Source organism: Chiloscyllium plagiosum, chromosome 37 (genome assembly GCF_004010195.1).
Source record: "Chiloscyllium plagiosum isolate BGI_BamShark_2017 chromosome 37, ASM401019v2, whole genome shotgun sequence".
NCBI lineage: Eukaryota > Metazoa > Chordata > Chondrichthyes > Orectolobiformes > Hemiscylliidae > Chiloscyllium > Chiloscyllium plagiosum.
This window is the reverse complement of record NC_057746.1, coordinates 22,467,394-22,484,083: the sequence shown is the minus strand read 5'-3', so window position 1 is coordinate 22,484,083 and position 16,690 is coordinate 22,467,394. Positions and strand designations below refer to the sequence as shown.

Sequence of the window (16,690 nt, the reverse complement as noted above, 5' to 3'; positions counted from 1 at the left end):
GCAATGTGGTTGACTCTGAACTGTCCTCTGGATAGTTCAGGATGGGTAATAAATGCTGAACAAGCCAGTGAAGCCCATATTCTGTGAATGAATATCTTTAAAAAAATCTTCCACTTACTCTTTTGTTGATTCAAAAAATCGGGAAATTTAATTGCAAATGAAGTGGCACCAGGTACTGTGTATAATATGAGAACTGAAAATTCTTGAAGAAAGGCTTATGCCCGAAACGTCGGTTCTCCTGCTCCTTGGATGCTGCCTGACCTGTTGCGCTTTTCTAGCAACACATTTTTCAGCTTTATTTCTGGAGTTGTCACATCAGTTGCAAAACATTATAAAAATGACCCAATTTACCTGTCTTCACATGAACAAGTGACCCATAACTCTAGCAGTGAAAACTCTAACCCCGTTGGAAAATTTCTCCTCCACAAATGTCCAGATAGACACATACAGACACAAAACTAAATCAGTGTTATGAGTGGAGAGAATAGTTGGGAAGATAGTTCAATAGTCCTGTCCGTTGAGTTCTTTGAGATGGTCCTCTTTTGGCTTTCCAGGACCTGCTGCGCCACGATTCCTCTTTTCCAGGTTCTTTGCACTTGCTTGCAGGAGGCACAGTGCAAATAGTTCACAACTTACAAAACTTTGTCTTATTGTTTCAAAGCAATTGAGTGGGGGAAAAATAAATGGGCTTTCTTTAGGCTTTTGGCATTTTGTATTGCTAAGACAGAGTGACATGAGACCTTTTTCAGACGTCTGGCGGCGTTGACAGAACGTGGTCATATTCATAAGCTCTTAAGCTGCTTGAGAACCAATCATATTTGTCCCCAAGCAGAAGGCCTCTCTGACAAACAGTGGTCACTGCTCCACACATATTTGCTGGCTGCCAGTTCTCATATTGTACACAGTACCTGATGCCACTTCATTTGCAATCAAATTTCCCAACTTTTTGAATCAACAGAAGAGTAAGTGATAGATTTTTTAAAATATTCATTCACAGAATATGGGCTTCACTGGCTTGTTCAGCATTTATTACCCATCCTGAACTATCCGGAGGACAGTTCAGAGTCAACCACATTGCAGTGGCTTTGGAGTCACACAAAGGCCAAAGGGTAGCACATTTCTTTCCATAAACAGAAATTCGTAAATTAGCAGAAATCAGGTGGGTTTTTACAATAATTGTTATGATAGCGGGGACAGGCACCTGAACTAAAGTGGCCTTTCTACTTTTGTACATGCAACATTAAAATTAAACCATTGAAGATCTCCAATAGTCACTCCAATGGCTCCTAGCCAGACTTCTGAATAACCAATCTCTGACTTTGTGAAGAAATAATTTCCAGACACTGGTTTCAAATGAACAAATGGCTTAAATATTAATTAAATGCATAACGATGTCTACTGAAGATTGCTTTAGCATTATCTCTCCAGCATATGCAGGGAGTTTAAGCATATCCAGTAGACTCTATGATGTCATTGTTTGTGATTGCCCTGGCGCCTGGTTTCTTGCATTCTTGCCAGCCTCAGCATCTGCTGCCATTCCTTGTTAGCATGAAAGAAATAATTGGTAAATAGATAAAGTTGCACACTCACAGAGGACCAGAAGGTTGCTCTCTCATCAGGGAGAGACAACAGGTGGTGGTTTAAGCTGAGGCTGGCATACCTCGGCAAGGAGAGAGATGGCATTTGTAAAACCATAATGGTCCTCTCGGATGAGTATGCAAAGTTAACATACATTTGTTGTGTGACCCTATATCACAAACCAGCCTTCTCACCAACCGAGTAAACTCATAAATAATAGCTTTCTTTAAAGAGATGGTTTGGGTAGAGTTGAGGTATACAGTCAGAGGAAGCTAGGGCATGCACAGCATGTACCCTCTGAATGTTGAAACAGATAGATAAATAGCTGAGTTGTGTATGACAGGTGTCACATTGATAATATGAGGGAGAGACATCCAGATATTTAAAGTTCAGGGTTAGAACTTGGAACAATACAGCACAGAACAGGCCCTTCAGCCCACGATGTTGTGCCGAACATTTGTCCTAGCTTAAGCACCTATCCATGTACCTATCCAATTGCCGCTTAAAGGTCACCAATGATTCTGAGTCTGCCACTCCCACAGGCAGCGCATTCCATGTCCCCATCACTTTCTGGGTAAAGAACCTAGCCCTGACATCCTCCCCATACTTTCCACCCTTCACCTTGAATTTATGTCCCATTGTAACACTCTGTTGTACCCAGGGAAAAAGTCTCTGACTGTCTACTCTATCTATTTCCCTGATCATCTTATAAACCTCTATCAAGTAACCCCTCATCCTCCGCCTTTCCAATGAGAAAAGGTCTAGCACTCTCAACCTATCCTCGTACGACCTATTCTCCATTCCAGGCAACATCCTGGTAAATCTCCTCTGCACCCTCTCCAAAGCTTCCACACCTTTCCTAAAGTGAGGTGCAAATTTACTGACCCACCCCTCGGCTCCCTCATCCAAGTCATTAATAAAAATTACGAACAGCAGAGGACCCAGAACTGATCCCTGCGGAACTCCACTTGTAACTGGGCTCCAGGCTGAATATTTACCATCTACCACCACTCTCTGACCTCGACCGGTTTTCCACATCTCTATTCAACTGGCCAAATTTCCTACTATCCCATGCATCCTGACTTTCTGCATGAGCCTACCATGAGGAACCTTATCAAATACCTTACTAAAAACCAGGTACACTACATCCACTGCTCTACCTTCATCCACCTGCTTGGTCACCTCCTCAAAATATTTAATAAGACTTGTAAGGCAAGACCTACCCTTAACAAATCCGTGCTGGGTGTCCCGAATCAAGCATGTCTTTCCAGATACTCATAAATCCTATCCCTCAGTACCATTTCCATTACTTTGTCTACCATCGAAGTAAGACTGTCTGGCCTATAATTCCCGGGGTTATCCCTATTCCCTTTTTTTGAACAGGGGCACAACATTTGGCACTCTCCAGTCCCCTGGTACCACCCCGGTTGACAGTGAAGACGAAAAGATCATTGCCAATGGCTCTGCAATTTCCTCTCTTGCTTCCCACATAATCCTAGGATATATCCCGTCAGGCCCGGGGGACTTGTCTATCCTCAAGTTTTTTAAAATGCCCAACACATCTTCCTTCCTAACAAGTATCTCCTCTAGCTTACCAGTCCGTTTCATACTCTCCTCTTCAACAATATGGTCCCTCTCATTTGTAAATACTGAAGAAAAGTACTCATTCAAGACCCTCCTATCTCTTCCGACTCAATACACAGTCTCCCACTACTGTCCTTGATCGAACCTACCCTCGTTCGCGTCATTCTCATGTTTTTCACATATGCATAAAAGGCCTTGGGGTTATCCTTGATACCACCTGCCAAAGATTTTTAATGCCCTCTCTTAGCTCTCCTACTCCCTTTCTCAGCTTCCTCCTGGCTATCCAGTATCCCTCCAACACTCTATCTGAACCTTGCTTCCTCAACCTTATGTAAGCCTCCTTCTTCCTCTTTACAAGACATTCAACCTCCCTCGTCAACCAAGGTTCCCTCACACGACTATCTCTTTCCTGTCTGACAGATACATACATATCAAGGACACGTCGTATCTGTTCCTTGAAAAAGTTCCACATTTCAACGATATCCTTTCCTGACATCCGATGCTCCCAACTTATGCTCCTCAGCTCCTGTCTTGCAGCATCGTATTTACCCTTCCCCAATTGTAAAACCTACCCTGTTGCACACACCTATCTCTCTCCATAACCAAGGAGAAAGTCACAGAATTGTGGTCACCATCACCAAAATGCCCAACCACTAACAAGCCCATCACTTGTCCCGGTTCGTTACCAAGTACCAAATCCAATATGGCCTCCCCTCTGGTCGGACGATCTACATACTGAGTTAGAAAAGCTTCCTGGACACACTGCACAAACACCACCCCGTCCAATTTACTTGATCTAAAGAGCTTCAAATCAATATTTGGGAAGTTGAAATCGCCCATGACTACTACCCTGTGGCTTCTGCACTTTTCCAAAATCTGTTTCCCAATCTGTTTCTCCACATCTCTGCTGCTATTGGGGGACCTATAGTAAACACCCAACAAGGTGACTGCTCCTTTCTACCTCCATACTACCTCCAAGGGCAAATTCCCCTCGAATTGCCTTTCTGCAGCCGTGAAACAACTTCTAATTAGCAATGCCACACCCCCTCCTTTTTTTACGACTCTCCCTACTCTTACTGAAACATTTGTAACCAGGAACCTCCAACAACCATTCAGAAAATATCATTATACGTATATACTCATGTTTTGCAAGGTGAAGTTAACTTCACTCAATAGCTGCAAGTTTACTTCATCATACTACCTCCAAGGGCAGATCCCCCTCGAATTGCCTTTCTGCAGCCGTTATACCATTTCTAATTAGCAATGCCACCCCCCCTCCTTTTTTACCACTCTCTCTACTCTTACTGAAACATATGTAACCAGGAACCTCCAACAACCATTCCTGTCCCTCTTCTATCCACGTTTCCATGATGGCCACAACATCGTAGTCCCAAGTACCGATCCACACCTTAAGTTCACCCACCTTATTTCTGTTAATCCTTGCATTGAAGTACACACACTTGAACCCATCTCAGTGTCCGCAAGTATTCCCTTTCAGTGCTACCTTCTCCACAGCCTCCCTTCATTCTTGGACATTCTGAAAAACAGCTAACCTACTTGCTGAACTATAAGTCTGGATCCATTCCCCTGCCAAATTAGTTTAAGCCCCCCCCCTCCGCGAAGAGTGCTAGCAAACCTACCTCCCAGGATACTGGTGCCCTTCTAGTTCAGGTGCAACCCGTCCTGCTTGTACAGGTCCCACCTTCCCCAGAATGCAGTCCAATTGTCCAAATACCTGAAGCCCTCCCCCCACACCATCCTTGCAGACACGTGTTCAACTGCACTCTCTCTCTATTCCGAGCCTCACTGTCACGTGGCACCGACAACAACCCAGAGATGACGACTCTGTCTCTCCTAGCTTTTAGCTTCCAACCTAACTCCCTGAGCTTCTGAATGACCTTCCCACGCCTCTTCCTCCCTATGTCGTTGGTGCCAATGAGCACCACGACTTCTGGCTGCACACCCTCTCCCTTAAGGATTCTGAAGACACGGTCCGAGACGTCTCAGACACTGGTACCCGGGAGGCAACAAACCATCCGAGAGACTCGCTCATGTCCACAGAACTGCCTGTTTGTCCCTCTAACTATACAGTCTCCTATAACTAGCGCTCTCCTCCTCTCCCCCTTTCCCTTCTGAGCCTCAGAGCCAGACCTTGTGCCAGAGACCTTGTCACTGCAGCTTACAGCTGCTAGGCCATCCACCCCAACAGTATCCAAAGCTGTATACTTATTGTTGAGGGGAACGACCACAGGAGATCCCTGCACTGTCTGCTTCCTCCCCTTCCCACCTTTAACTGTTATCCAGCTATCTCTGATTGCTGGCGTAACTACGTCCCTGTAGCTTCTATCTATCACCCTTTCAGCCTCTCCAATAATGCTCAGTTCATCCAACTCCAGCTCCAGTTCCCTAACGCGGTCTGTGAGGAGTTGGAGCTGATGAGAAAGAAAATAATGAAGACACCAAAAAGTCATGAGTAGAGATTGAAAGCTAACTGGAATATAAACATAGTAGTCTAGAAATAATAAACAGGGTAATCAGAGGTTGGAAAGATTAAGGATGAAAAAGAAGACAATTAATGGAATTAGAGGTCATGGGTGAAGTATTAATTCAATACTTTCTATTTTTCTTTACCATGGGAGAAGAATCACAAAAATAAGGCAGGCTTTTTTGACATGTAAAAACACACTGTTTCTTAGATTTTAAAACAGGTTTCCCATTCTTCTCAGACTTTACTTTTCGTCTTCAACTTAAAAACAACCACATCAAAATCAGAGGTTATACCTTGAAATTACCACAGATACCCAGCTGCTCAACGTCACCTCCCACTATCCAATCCGTTACTGCCCATTTCCCCGATCATCTATCAACATGTTAACATCCTAAAAATGATCTTACAACATGCAATCCACATAATAATTCCCCCATTGCCCAATTAAATTTCCAAGTCGATCTTGATCATCACAATCTGTCAAATTCTCATGCAGGAATTACTGTCTGCTTCAAGATGTAAAATTAAACTTTTGTGAGGCTTTCAGACAATTTTCTATTTCCAACATTTATAATTCAAAACTCTGTCAAGAGAAGAGACGCTGTTGCAACTCAAATATAGATTGTCCTGTTCTGTTTCTGAACAGTTGTTCAGATTTCACATTCTGAACTTCATTTTTTTTCATCATTGCAGCTTCATCATTGTTTCAAAGCTGAAAGAGTATTTAAGACATTTGCATAAACAGTTGCCTTCTTCAGTTCTTTGCATATCTTCATTTTACAGGTTCATTTTATACATTCATTCTTTCAAATTGTTGTTCATAGAATCCTTACAGTGTGGAAGCAGGCCATTCAATCCGTCAAGTCCACACTGACCCCTCCGAACGGCATCCCATCTGGACTCACCCCACTGCCCTATCCCTATAACCCAACATACACCATGGAAAATCCACTTAACCTGTGCGTCCCTGAACATTTTGGACAATTTAGCATGGACAATCCACTTAACCTGCACAATATTTGACTGTGGAGGAAACCCATGTAGAGGTGTGGAGGACGTGCACACTCCATCCTAACTCTATTTTTGTTTTCTCCACAGATACTTCCATGCCTGATTCAGACAACAAATTCAAACTCACGTAGACAATCGTCTGAGGGTGGAATCAAACCCGAATCCCTGTTTCTGAAAAACAGCAGCGCTAATCACTGAGACACTGTGCCAGCCCCTTGGATGAATATTATCCAAACTTACCTTTTATCAATTTTTAGTTTATCCAGTATCTCAACTCTTTCACTAATATTTGGGCAACATCTTCATCAGTAAAGACAGATACGTCCTCAGGTGTGCTCCCTGCTTTTGTGCACTTTGGTTCATAATTAACCTCAACCCTTTTTATTACATTTCTATTTACATATCTGGGAAAACTAAAAAAAAAATGACTCTACTATTCGAGAAAGCACAACAGAAACAGCAAGTTAGAGATTAGTTAGTCGAAAGACAATTATCAGCACATCCTGGAAAGGCTTTAACTATCATCCATTTCTACATTTCACCGTCTCCTTCTCCACATTGTTCTCCTCTCTCATCCTCCCTTTTCCTTGGCTCTAAATTTGTTTAAGTTCTAATACTTCTCAAAAAGGTTCTAAAGTAAAAGATTGTCACTCTGAAGCATTAACTATTTTTGTTTTCTGCACAGATACTTCTGGTTCAGCCAACAAGTTCAAAATACTTCCTTTTTAACGCTCACCACCCTTCCATTCATAGAACATAGAACATAGCAATGTACAGCACAAAACAGGCCCTTCGGCTCAAGTTGTTATGCCGAGACTTAATCCTAATGTAAAATATAGTAACTTAACCTACGCACCCCTCAACTCACTGCTATCCATGTGCATTTCCAGCAGTCACTTAAATGTCCCCAATGACTTCGCTTCCACCACCTCAACTGGCAATGCATTCCATGCATTCACAACTCTCTGTATAAAGAACCTACCTCTGATGTCTCCTTTGTAACTTCCTCCTAATATCTTCAAACTATGACTTCTCATACCAGTCAATCCTGCCCTGGGGAAAAGTCTATGGCAATTGGACTCTATCCATGCCTCTCATTATTTTGTACACCTTGATCAGGTCTCCTCTTTTCCTCCTTCTCTCCAGAGAGAAAAGTCTGAGCTTATTCAACCTTTCTGCACACAACAAGCCCTCCAGTCCAATCAGCATCCTGGTAAATCTTCTTTGCACCCTCTCCAAAGCCTCTGTATCTTTCCTATAGTAGGGCGACCAGAATTGCACACAATATTCCAAGTGTGGCCTCACTAGCGACTTGCAGAGCTGCAGCAAAACCTCGTGGCTCTTAAACTCAATACCCCTGTAACTGAAAGCCAAAACACCATATGCTTTCTTTAAAACCCGATTCACGTGGGTGGCAACTTTGAGGGATCTATGTACTTGCACACCCAGATCCCTCTGTTCCTCCATTCTGCTAAGAATCCTGTCTTAAATCCTATATTCAACATTCATGGGTCAAATTATTTTTAGCTGCTTTAAGAATACAATTGACATCATTTATTATGCTCAAGCAGAGTCATTTGATATTTCTGTTTGTCTAGTCTTTAAAGAAATTGTAATCATTTAGATTTCCCTATCATATTCAGAAAGGGTTTAAATATTCCTCATTCATTTTGTTTTTGTTTCTGAATTGATTTTCCATTTCAGAATGCTCACGATTTTGGTAAGTAGTCTTTTCTGAATTGTGCACTTGTGTGAACTCCTGGCAATGGTAGGCACAACTAACTTACCAATCATATTATTTCGATGATTCATTTCAAGATCCTTCAGCTTCCTGCTGAGACTCGTCAGTCGTATTTTCTCTCACTGTGTAGTTCACTTCAATGGTAGATTCGTCTTTATCTGAAACAGTCTTGATAGTTGCAGTAAAAGGTGTTGGCAGTCTTGATTTCAGTAATGATATTACATTGTCTTCGTTAGTGCTCGAACTTGGCTGCGAAATCATTTCCAAGTACAGCATACAGATGGTGAATGTGTAGTTTATAAACAACACCAATGATAAACAAATCATGTATCAAAACTTAATTTAAAATCACTCTGCACAATTATATAGGTGTACAAATTCCATCAATAGCTAGTATTATAACATTTTTAGTCAGCAAACCTTTTGCAGGTACATTTCTTCCTTAGCATGTAACTCTGAGCTGATATAATATATGACATGGTGACAATTCTTTTTGGTTCATATATGGCAAAAATGTGTGACTTTCCTTTAAATATAGCATCTACATAATATTGTTTATCCATGCCTGTCGTGGAGCCTGAGCCGATTGGTTAACTAGCCTGTCAATCTGGAAGGTCAGCATTGAAAGAAGCCAATTTCATGCAAAAAAATCCCGATTAACAGTCAGCTTGGCTAATCTATTGTTCTGATCAACAACAATTGATCACATAGGATGTGCCAGATTTTCCAAACCCTCCTTTCTTTCTTACCTTGTATGATGGCATGAGATAGGTATCTTTAATTCAACCTTTCTTTACTTCAGACCTCCAGCATCAGGTAAGGTAAACAAAATATCTAGTGCCCCACTGCTACTTCAGAATGCCTCCCAATTTCCTCCTTCTTGAAAATTGTGATGTCTTCTTGACCACTGATCAAAGTTCTGTGACTGTTAGGTGGTTCCTCTCTGATAAGATGCTCATATTGTCGCTGACATAGAGTATGAGGGAGATAGTGAAAGAAAGTGAGGTTGAGAAAGAGAGAGTGAAAAAGGTCCAGATATTCATCATGATGGAGATCATCTCCATTCGAGTGAAAATAGCTGAACATCAGGAAATCTATGTTTTAAAACTAGTGGCAACATTTCAAGGAGTCAGTCTGTAGTTTGCTTATATGTGGTTCTCACAGACAGCTGGTCATTTAAATGATCAGCTGTGTCCAATGGAGTCCTTGGAATGTGGAAACTGTAGGATGGAGATTTAGTCAAAGATGAGTAGTACTGCTCTCAGAGAATACTATTCAGGTAGCTATGGTACTCATTCAGAGAGTTAAGGTGCCTCTTTGGATCTGGTGTCAGGACATCATTGAGGCAAGGCTTGGAAAACATTCAATTATGAAAAGTAGGTCTGTTTGAACATAAAGCAGGACACTACCCTAAGGAAATCCTGCAGAGGTGCTTTGGACTGGAGTTGACTGATTTCCAAAACCCACAATCATCTTCCTATTTGCCAGATCTGACTCCAACCAGCGGAAAGGTAGTCCTAATTCCAATGAACTCAATCTTTTTTAAAGCCTCTTGGTTTTATAAGTGGGTCAATGCTTCCTTCTATACCAACAAAAAGATAGTTAAACAAGAGACAGTGAACTGCCGGACCAAGTTCCAGGGAATGAAGCCAGGCAGGTGTTCGAGGTGACAGTGGGACAGCATGTTAGTGATAGCAACCACAACACATTACTTTTCATGTTTGTTTTGAAAAATAGGAAGTTGGTCTGCAAAGAAAAGGAGGGTTTGGATTGCAAAGTTCTTGAGTGAGCTTGTAGAAGAAGCGAGGAGATATTGGAGGATTCAGCAAGTTTAAAAGGGCACATATTCCGATATCTGGACCTGTTGTATCTCAGACCCGCAGTAGGAGATGATGAGAAAGTTTTAGCCACCCTGACCCAAATTTTTAAATCATCTGCAGCCAGGGGGAAGGTGCCACAGAGCTGGAGGACATCTAACGTGATGCCAATTTTACAAGAAAGGTGGTAGAGATAAACAAGTCAACCATAGAATAGTGAGTCTAATATAGTGAAGAGGAGAAGTAATCTCTTTATTTAGAGGTTAAAACTTGATCATAGAATGTCAGCATGGCTTTTGTCAGGGAAAGTCCATGTCTGACAAATCTAGTGGTGTTTTTTGAGGCGGTGACCACGTGTTTGGATGAAGTTTGGATGACCATGCAGTTGATGCAGTTTATATCTACTTCAACAATATCTTTGCAATATTCCACATGGGAAACTTATAAAGAAGGTAAAAGCTCATGGGGTCCAAGGTAACTTGACATGATGGATTCAAAACTGACTTATTGACACAAGACAGAGGATGATGGCAGAAGGTTATTTATGCAACTGGAACCCAGTGCAATGATTCAACACAGGGATCAGTTCTAGACTCCTTATTAGTTGAGATATTGATAAATGATGTCGATGAGAAAGTCGGAGGGATGGTAAGCAAATTTGTGGATGACACAAAGATTGGGGCTGCATGGTTGACAGTAAGGAGGACAGTGTTAGGTTATGGGAGAATATAAATGGATTAGCCAGATGGCTACATCAGTGGCAGATGGAATTGAACCCTGATAAATGTGAGGTACACACTGTCTGCAGTTAAAAATTCACAGCTGTGTCATTCAGTCTTATACTCTACAACCACCTGATGAAGGAGCAGCACTCCAAAAGCTAGTGATTTCAATTAAACCTGTTGGATTATAATCTGGTGTTATGTGATTTTTAACTTTGTACACCCCAGTCCAACACTGGCATCTCCAAATCACACTGTCTGCAGTTCTGGTTGCCATACTATAGGAAGGCTGTGATTGCACTGGAGAGATTGCAAAGGAGATGCACCAAGATGTTGTGTGGGATGAAGGATTTTAGATATGAAGTAAAATTGAATAAGCTCAGGTCCTTTTCTTTGGAGCAGAGATGTTTGAGGGGAAATTGAATGAGAGAGGCATGGATAGTTTGAATAAATAGCAGCTTTACCCTCAGTCTAAGGATCACAACAAGAGAAGCAATTTTCAATTAAAAGCCAAAGAGTTTAAGAGGGGATTTGATGATTTTCTTTTCACCCAAGGGGTGGGGGGAGTCCGTTTTATACTTCCTTGGAGGGTAGATGAGTTGTGAAACCTCAGCACCACTGAAGTAGCATAACATTCAAGGCTATGGACCTAATGCAAGAAATTGGGGTTAGTTTTTGCGGTGCAGACTCAATTGGTCAAATGACCTCCCGTGTATTGTAGCATTCTGTAATGATGGAGAGATTCAAGGCTTTTGGAAATTTGGCAACTTTTTATTCTAGTTGTCTGTCCCTGGTATTCCTAAACTCCACCCATACAGACTCCACTTCACTGGAGTTATTGATCTTTCTCACTATTGCAATAATGTTTCCTTTAATCAGCAAAGTCACCTCACCTCCCTTTCCCCTTTGTTTGATCTTTCTCAAAACTGTATTCCCCTGCATTTTCAGTTCCCATCACTGGCTAATCTTGAGCAACATCGCCATAACCCAACCATATTATAACCGTTTATATCTATTTGTTTGACTAATTAATCCACCCATTCATTCAAGTTAACATTTGTAACAACCAAATGTTAGCAATAATTCATTACTAGCTAATCACTCCCATGTTAAAAAAAACTGGAAAATTTATTTTAAACATTTTTGATGGTTAATTATAGCTGACTTTGTCACTTTCACTATTATTCACATGTGGGCATGATCATTTCACCAGCTGATATCGTAATACACTTACCTGGCCCGCCACGTGAGTTGCATAGTTATTTTGCATAGTTAATACAACATCAATGAGGGGAGAGATTAATTTCTTCATGATATCACAACCTGTTTGTATTGTCTCAGCCGTTCAACTTACCAACGTCTCCGTAATCCTTGTGTCTCCTTGTCCTTGTGTCTCTTTAATAAACTTGATATGATATTTGTGTTTGGTTTGATGCTCTTCGTCAGGTTGGCAAAGGGGGCAGAATAAAACCAATCCCGCCAAAACCACCCACGTGGTAAGTATACCGACACCGATAAGCTATTGAGCCATTATTGAAGAATTAATAAAATATTTTAAACAACACTTAAACAGAACTGTACCGTTGTAGAGATTTAATAGTCTTATTGTGTGGTACAACTTTCAGTTGAAACTTTATTGCTGGAACAGCACAGCAGGTCAGGCAGCATCCAGGGAACAGGAGATTCGACGTTTCGGGCACAGGCCCTTCTTCAGGAATGAGCAGAGAGTGTTCAGCAGGAGAAGATAAAAGGTAGGGAGGAGGGACTTGGAGGAGGGGCGTTGGAAATGTGATAGGTGGAAAGAGGTCCTACTCCGACCTATCACCCTCACCTTGACCTCTTTCCACCTATCACATTTCCAACGCCCCTCCTCCAAGTCCCTCCTCCCTACCTTTTATCTTCTCCTGCTGAACACTCTCTGCTCATTCCTGAAGAAGGGCCTGTGCCCGAAACGTCGAATCTCCTGTTCCCTGGATGCTGCCTGACCTGCTGTGCTGTTCCAGCAATAAAGTTTCAACTTTGATCTCCAGCATCTGCAGACCTCACTTTCTCCTGGTACAACTTTCAGCCGAAGTTCACTTCAGCCAGAGTATAACTCAGAGATAATTTGATTTATCTGATTGATTCTGTCAGTCTAGCTGCGTGAATAGAACATCTGTATGAATGAATGCGTGTGTCTAACAGTGGAGTGTGTACTACCAAATATGTGTACGTCTGTATACAACATAATGTTGCCGGAAGACAAACCTTGTAGGACAGTATGTATAATAACAGAATGTATGTGGATACCATCTAGAGAGAGGGTGATAAAGAAAGTATGAGAAAGTGAGTAATAGAAAAGTAGGTGACATAAATGATTTGTTCTGAGCAGGGTATTTGAAAGAATGGTTACTTTCAATTTAAAATGAAATCATGTTTATCACCTAAATGAAAGTATTTATTATATTGATGAAACACAAGTTGTACTTAGAAATGAAGGTGAAGTGGATGATGTTAATTTGCTGCTATATTTTGTTATTTTTAAATTTGGAATTGAAACCAGGAGATGTACCACTGCAACTTGCTGCTGTTAGTTCAAGATATTCACATCTGAACACAGACTTGCTGTTTGTAATGTTTACAAAGTTGGAGTCATAGGCGTCTACAGCATAAAAAGGCCCTTCAGCCCATCAAGTCAGTGTTGCTCAAAAACAACAACTATTCTAATCTCATTTTTTCAGCACTTGTTCCAAAGCCTTTTATGCCTTGGCTTTGCAAGAACTCATCTAAATACTCCTTAAATGTTATGAGGACTACAGTCTCTTAAACCCTTACAGGCGGTTAATTCCAGATTCCTGCCACTTTCTGAGTGAAAATCATCTCCCCACATCCCTTCCTAGCCCTCCGCCCCTTGCCTTAAATCGATGTCTTCTGGTCACTGATCCCTCTGCTAAAGGGACAAGTTCCTCCCTGTCTACCCTGTCTGTGCCCCTCATAATTTTATACACCTCAGTCATGTCTTCCCTTGGTCTCCTCTGCTCCAAAGAAAGCAATCCCAGTTTCTTTTCATTACTAAAACTCTGCAGCCAGTTAATATCCTAGAAAATGTCCTCTGCACCCTCTCCAGTGGTTTCATGTCTCTTCTATAATGTGGATTCTTGAAAAAACACACAATACTTGAGCCATTTCTAGCATAAGCTCTCTGCTGTCGTCTAATGAAGGCAAGTGTTTTTAATCACTTTATTTGCCTGTCCACTTGCAATAAGGAACTGGTGGACCCGCAAAGCAAGGTCCCTGTGATCCTTGGTGCTTCCCAGAATCTTAATGCTCATCGTGCATTCCCTTGCCTTATTTCTCCTACCCAATGCATCACATCATATTTGATGATGGTGAGGCTGCATGTATGATGTACAGGGACTTCCAGAAGGTGTTCAACACAGTACTGTATAAGAAACTTGCGAGGATAGTTAAAGTTCTTAGAATAAAAGGCACAGTAGACAATAAATGCAATAAGGATTGAGCAATAGGAAACAGAGAGTATGGTAAATTTTGGACAAATTTTCAAGCTGGAAGATGTGGAGTAGTGATCAGTAGACATCGATTTTGTTGTTAAAAGGCATGCAGAAGAAGACAGACATGTATTATATGGACACAAATCAAAAAAGACGTTGTCAAGACAGGTAGAGAGAGAGAAATGTTGCTAATGATTACAGTATTCTAGATTACGAATAGCAGCATTGAGTACAAGAACAAATAGGTTATTATGAATGGAGATAAGATACTGGTAAGATCTCAGCTGGAATATACTTCCTGAAGCCACATTCAAGAAAGAATGTGATTGCAATCGCGAGTGTAAGGAAGAGATTTGGTACAATGATTCAAGGGATGATTCAGTTATAAAGAAATAGTGGAGAAGTTGGAACTGTTTTGCTTTGTGTGGAGAGAGATAAAAACAGATTTGATTGAAGTAACCGGACTCATGGTGTCCGGACAGACTGTACACGGAGAAACCGTTCCCAACCATAAACGGATCAGGAACCAAACGACACAGATCTAGTGCTTTCTAAAAGACACAAATAGAAGGTGAGGATATGTACGTTCGCACAGCAAGTAATTCAAGGTGTGGAATGCACTGCCTGGAAGTGTTGGCATTCAAGAGGGGTGACGATTTTTTCTGTAGAAACAACATGTAGGTTTTCAACCCGGCAGACGGAGAATCGGCGCTGGATTAAAATGCACAAAGAGTTGGTGTAGAGACGATGGGCTGAATGGTCTCTTTCAACATTTCTTTGACTGTGATTTCGTTCAGGAAAGAAATGAGGAGGCTTTAGTGGAGTATAAAGACCAACATGAACTGCTTGGGAGTGAATGACCTGACCGGTCCGTATTTAGTCTTTACTCGATCCTTCCTGACATATGCAAAAATGACGAAGCCCTTAATGGAATCTAAGTCCCTCAGCGGTTCCAACTCTGGTGTCCGTCTTATTCCCCCAAACTCGGAGAAAGAGAGGTCTGCAGATGCTGGAGATCAGAGTCGAGAGTGTGTTGCCGGAAAAACACAGCTGGTCAGGTAGCATCCAAGGAGCGAGGGAATCGACGTTTCGGGCCAGAGCCCTTCATCAGGAATTTTCCTACTCGATTCTCCTGTTCCTTGGATGCTACCTGACCTGTTGTCCTTTTCCAGCAATACAGTCTCGAAACTTATTCCCCCAAACGTCCAGGAGGTCTTAGTGAACTGTCTCTCCAAAGGTGCGTTTCTGCACCTGCACAGATGTCCCTGACGATCTACTACATTATTTCCCCCAAAGAGACCTTAATGCTCCAGTTGGATCCGATTGCTAATTGTGAAACGAATTAGGTGTTTTGTTATGTTAATCATACCATGGAAATGAAAGCTACTGTTACACATTACTTCGAGACAATCACTTGTTAGAAGGAAAATTGTAGAAAGTACTCACCCGCGAATAATCACAAAGATGACCGTATTCAAGTAAAAAAATACTGGGATTCCATTCGCAGCTGAGTTTGGAGCATATTGTACTGTTCACTTTCACATTATCCATTTTTTTAGAACAGGCATAATAATCACCATCCAGAAACAAAATACCGATCCATATTAGTGATAGGCTGACTGATTTGTAGAAAATGACAGAAATGACCTTGACGAACTTCCGCCAGTTCAAGCTTTCTCTCCAAGTTTCTCTCTCCAAGTTTCCATATTTCTCTTTACATTGAAACATCATAGCAATGAGAAGCAATACTACTGCAGGTATCGAGAAGACCATACAAGCATACGCATAATTTGAGTTTGCAGAAGTACACGGACATGGAATTTGCCTTTCTGTGATCTCTTCCAATGTATAAAGCACTAAGCTTCCTACTATCCAACATATAGCTGAAGTCCCTGAATTGCTGTTTTTCAGGAACAGAATTAATTTTGTAGATGTTAGCCCCATGTAACACATAATTGCAACCAAAAAAATTAAACCAAGGATGCGGCTAACTCAGCAGCAGCCAACGCTAACAGCTCATAACCAGATCTGAGACGACCCACCCAGAGTTTTTGAGGCTGTTCAAATTACTGAACCGCCTACAATTCGAATTTAAAATATTTCCTTTACGACAGAAAGGGGTAGCATCACATCTTTCCCGAAAGGCACCTTTAATTTTACTTCATTCGTCCTCAATAAAACCGGAAATCGTACGAGCAGATGGAGACACTTCAGCCCGTGAAGTCTGCTCCACTATTCATTGAAATCGTGGCTGGTCT

General features: G+C 41.6%; 1 protein-coding gene across 3 annotated transcripts in view; it reads right to left on the bottom strand.

Moving 5' to 3' along the window:
- LOC122541361 overlaps positions 1-16,464 on the bottom strand; it is a 228,588-nt gene extending 212,124 nt beyond the window's left edge. The window contains exons 1-4 of one of the 3 annotated variants that reach the window (XM_043678066.1): positions 15,879-16,464; positions 12,296-12,460; positions 8,449-8,651; positions 1,399-1,539 (exon numbers count right to left, since the gene is read on the bottom strand). In XM_043678066.1, the coding sequence (XP_043534001.1) occupies positions 8,475-8,651; positions 12,296-12,460; positions 15,879-16,385 (849 nt within the window). In that variant the 5' untranslated portion in view covers positions 16,386-16,464 and the 3' untranslated portion in view covers positions 1,399-1,539; positions 8,449-8,474. Of the gene's footprint in view, positions 1-1,398; positions 1,540-4,854; positions 6,363-8,448; positions 8,652-12,295; positions 12,461-15,878 lie in introns of those variants that run through there. The other 2 variants (XM_043678064.1, XM_043678065.1) reach the window with 2 other exon arrangements.
- Positions 16,465-16,690: the final 226 nt, after the last annotated feature.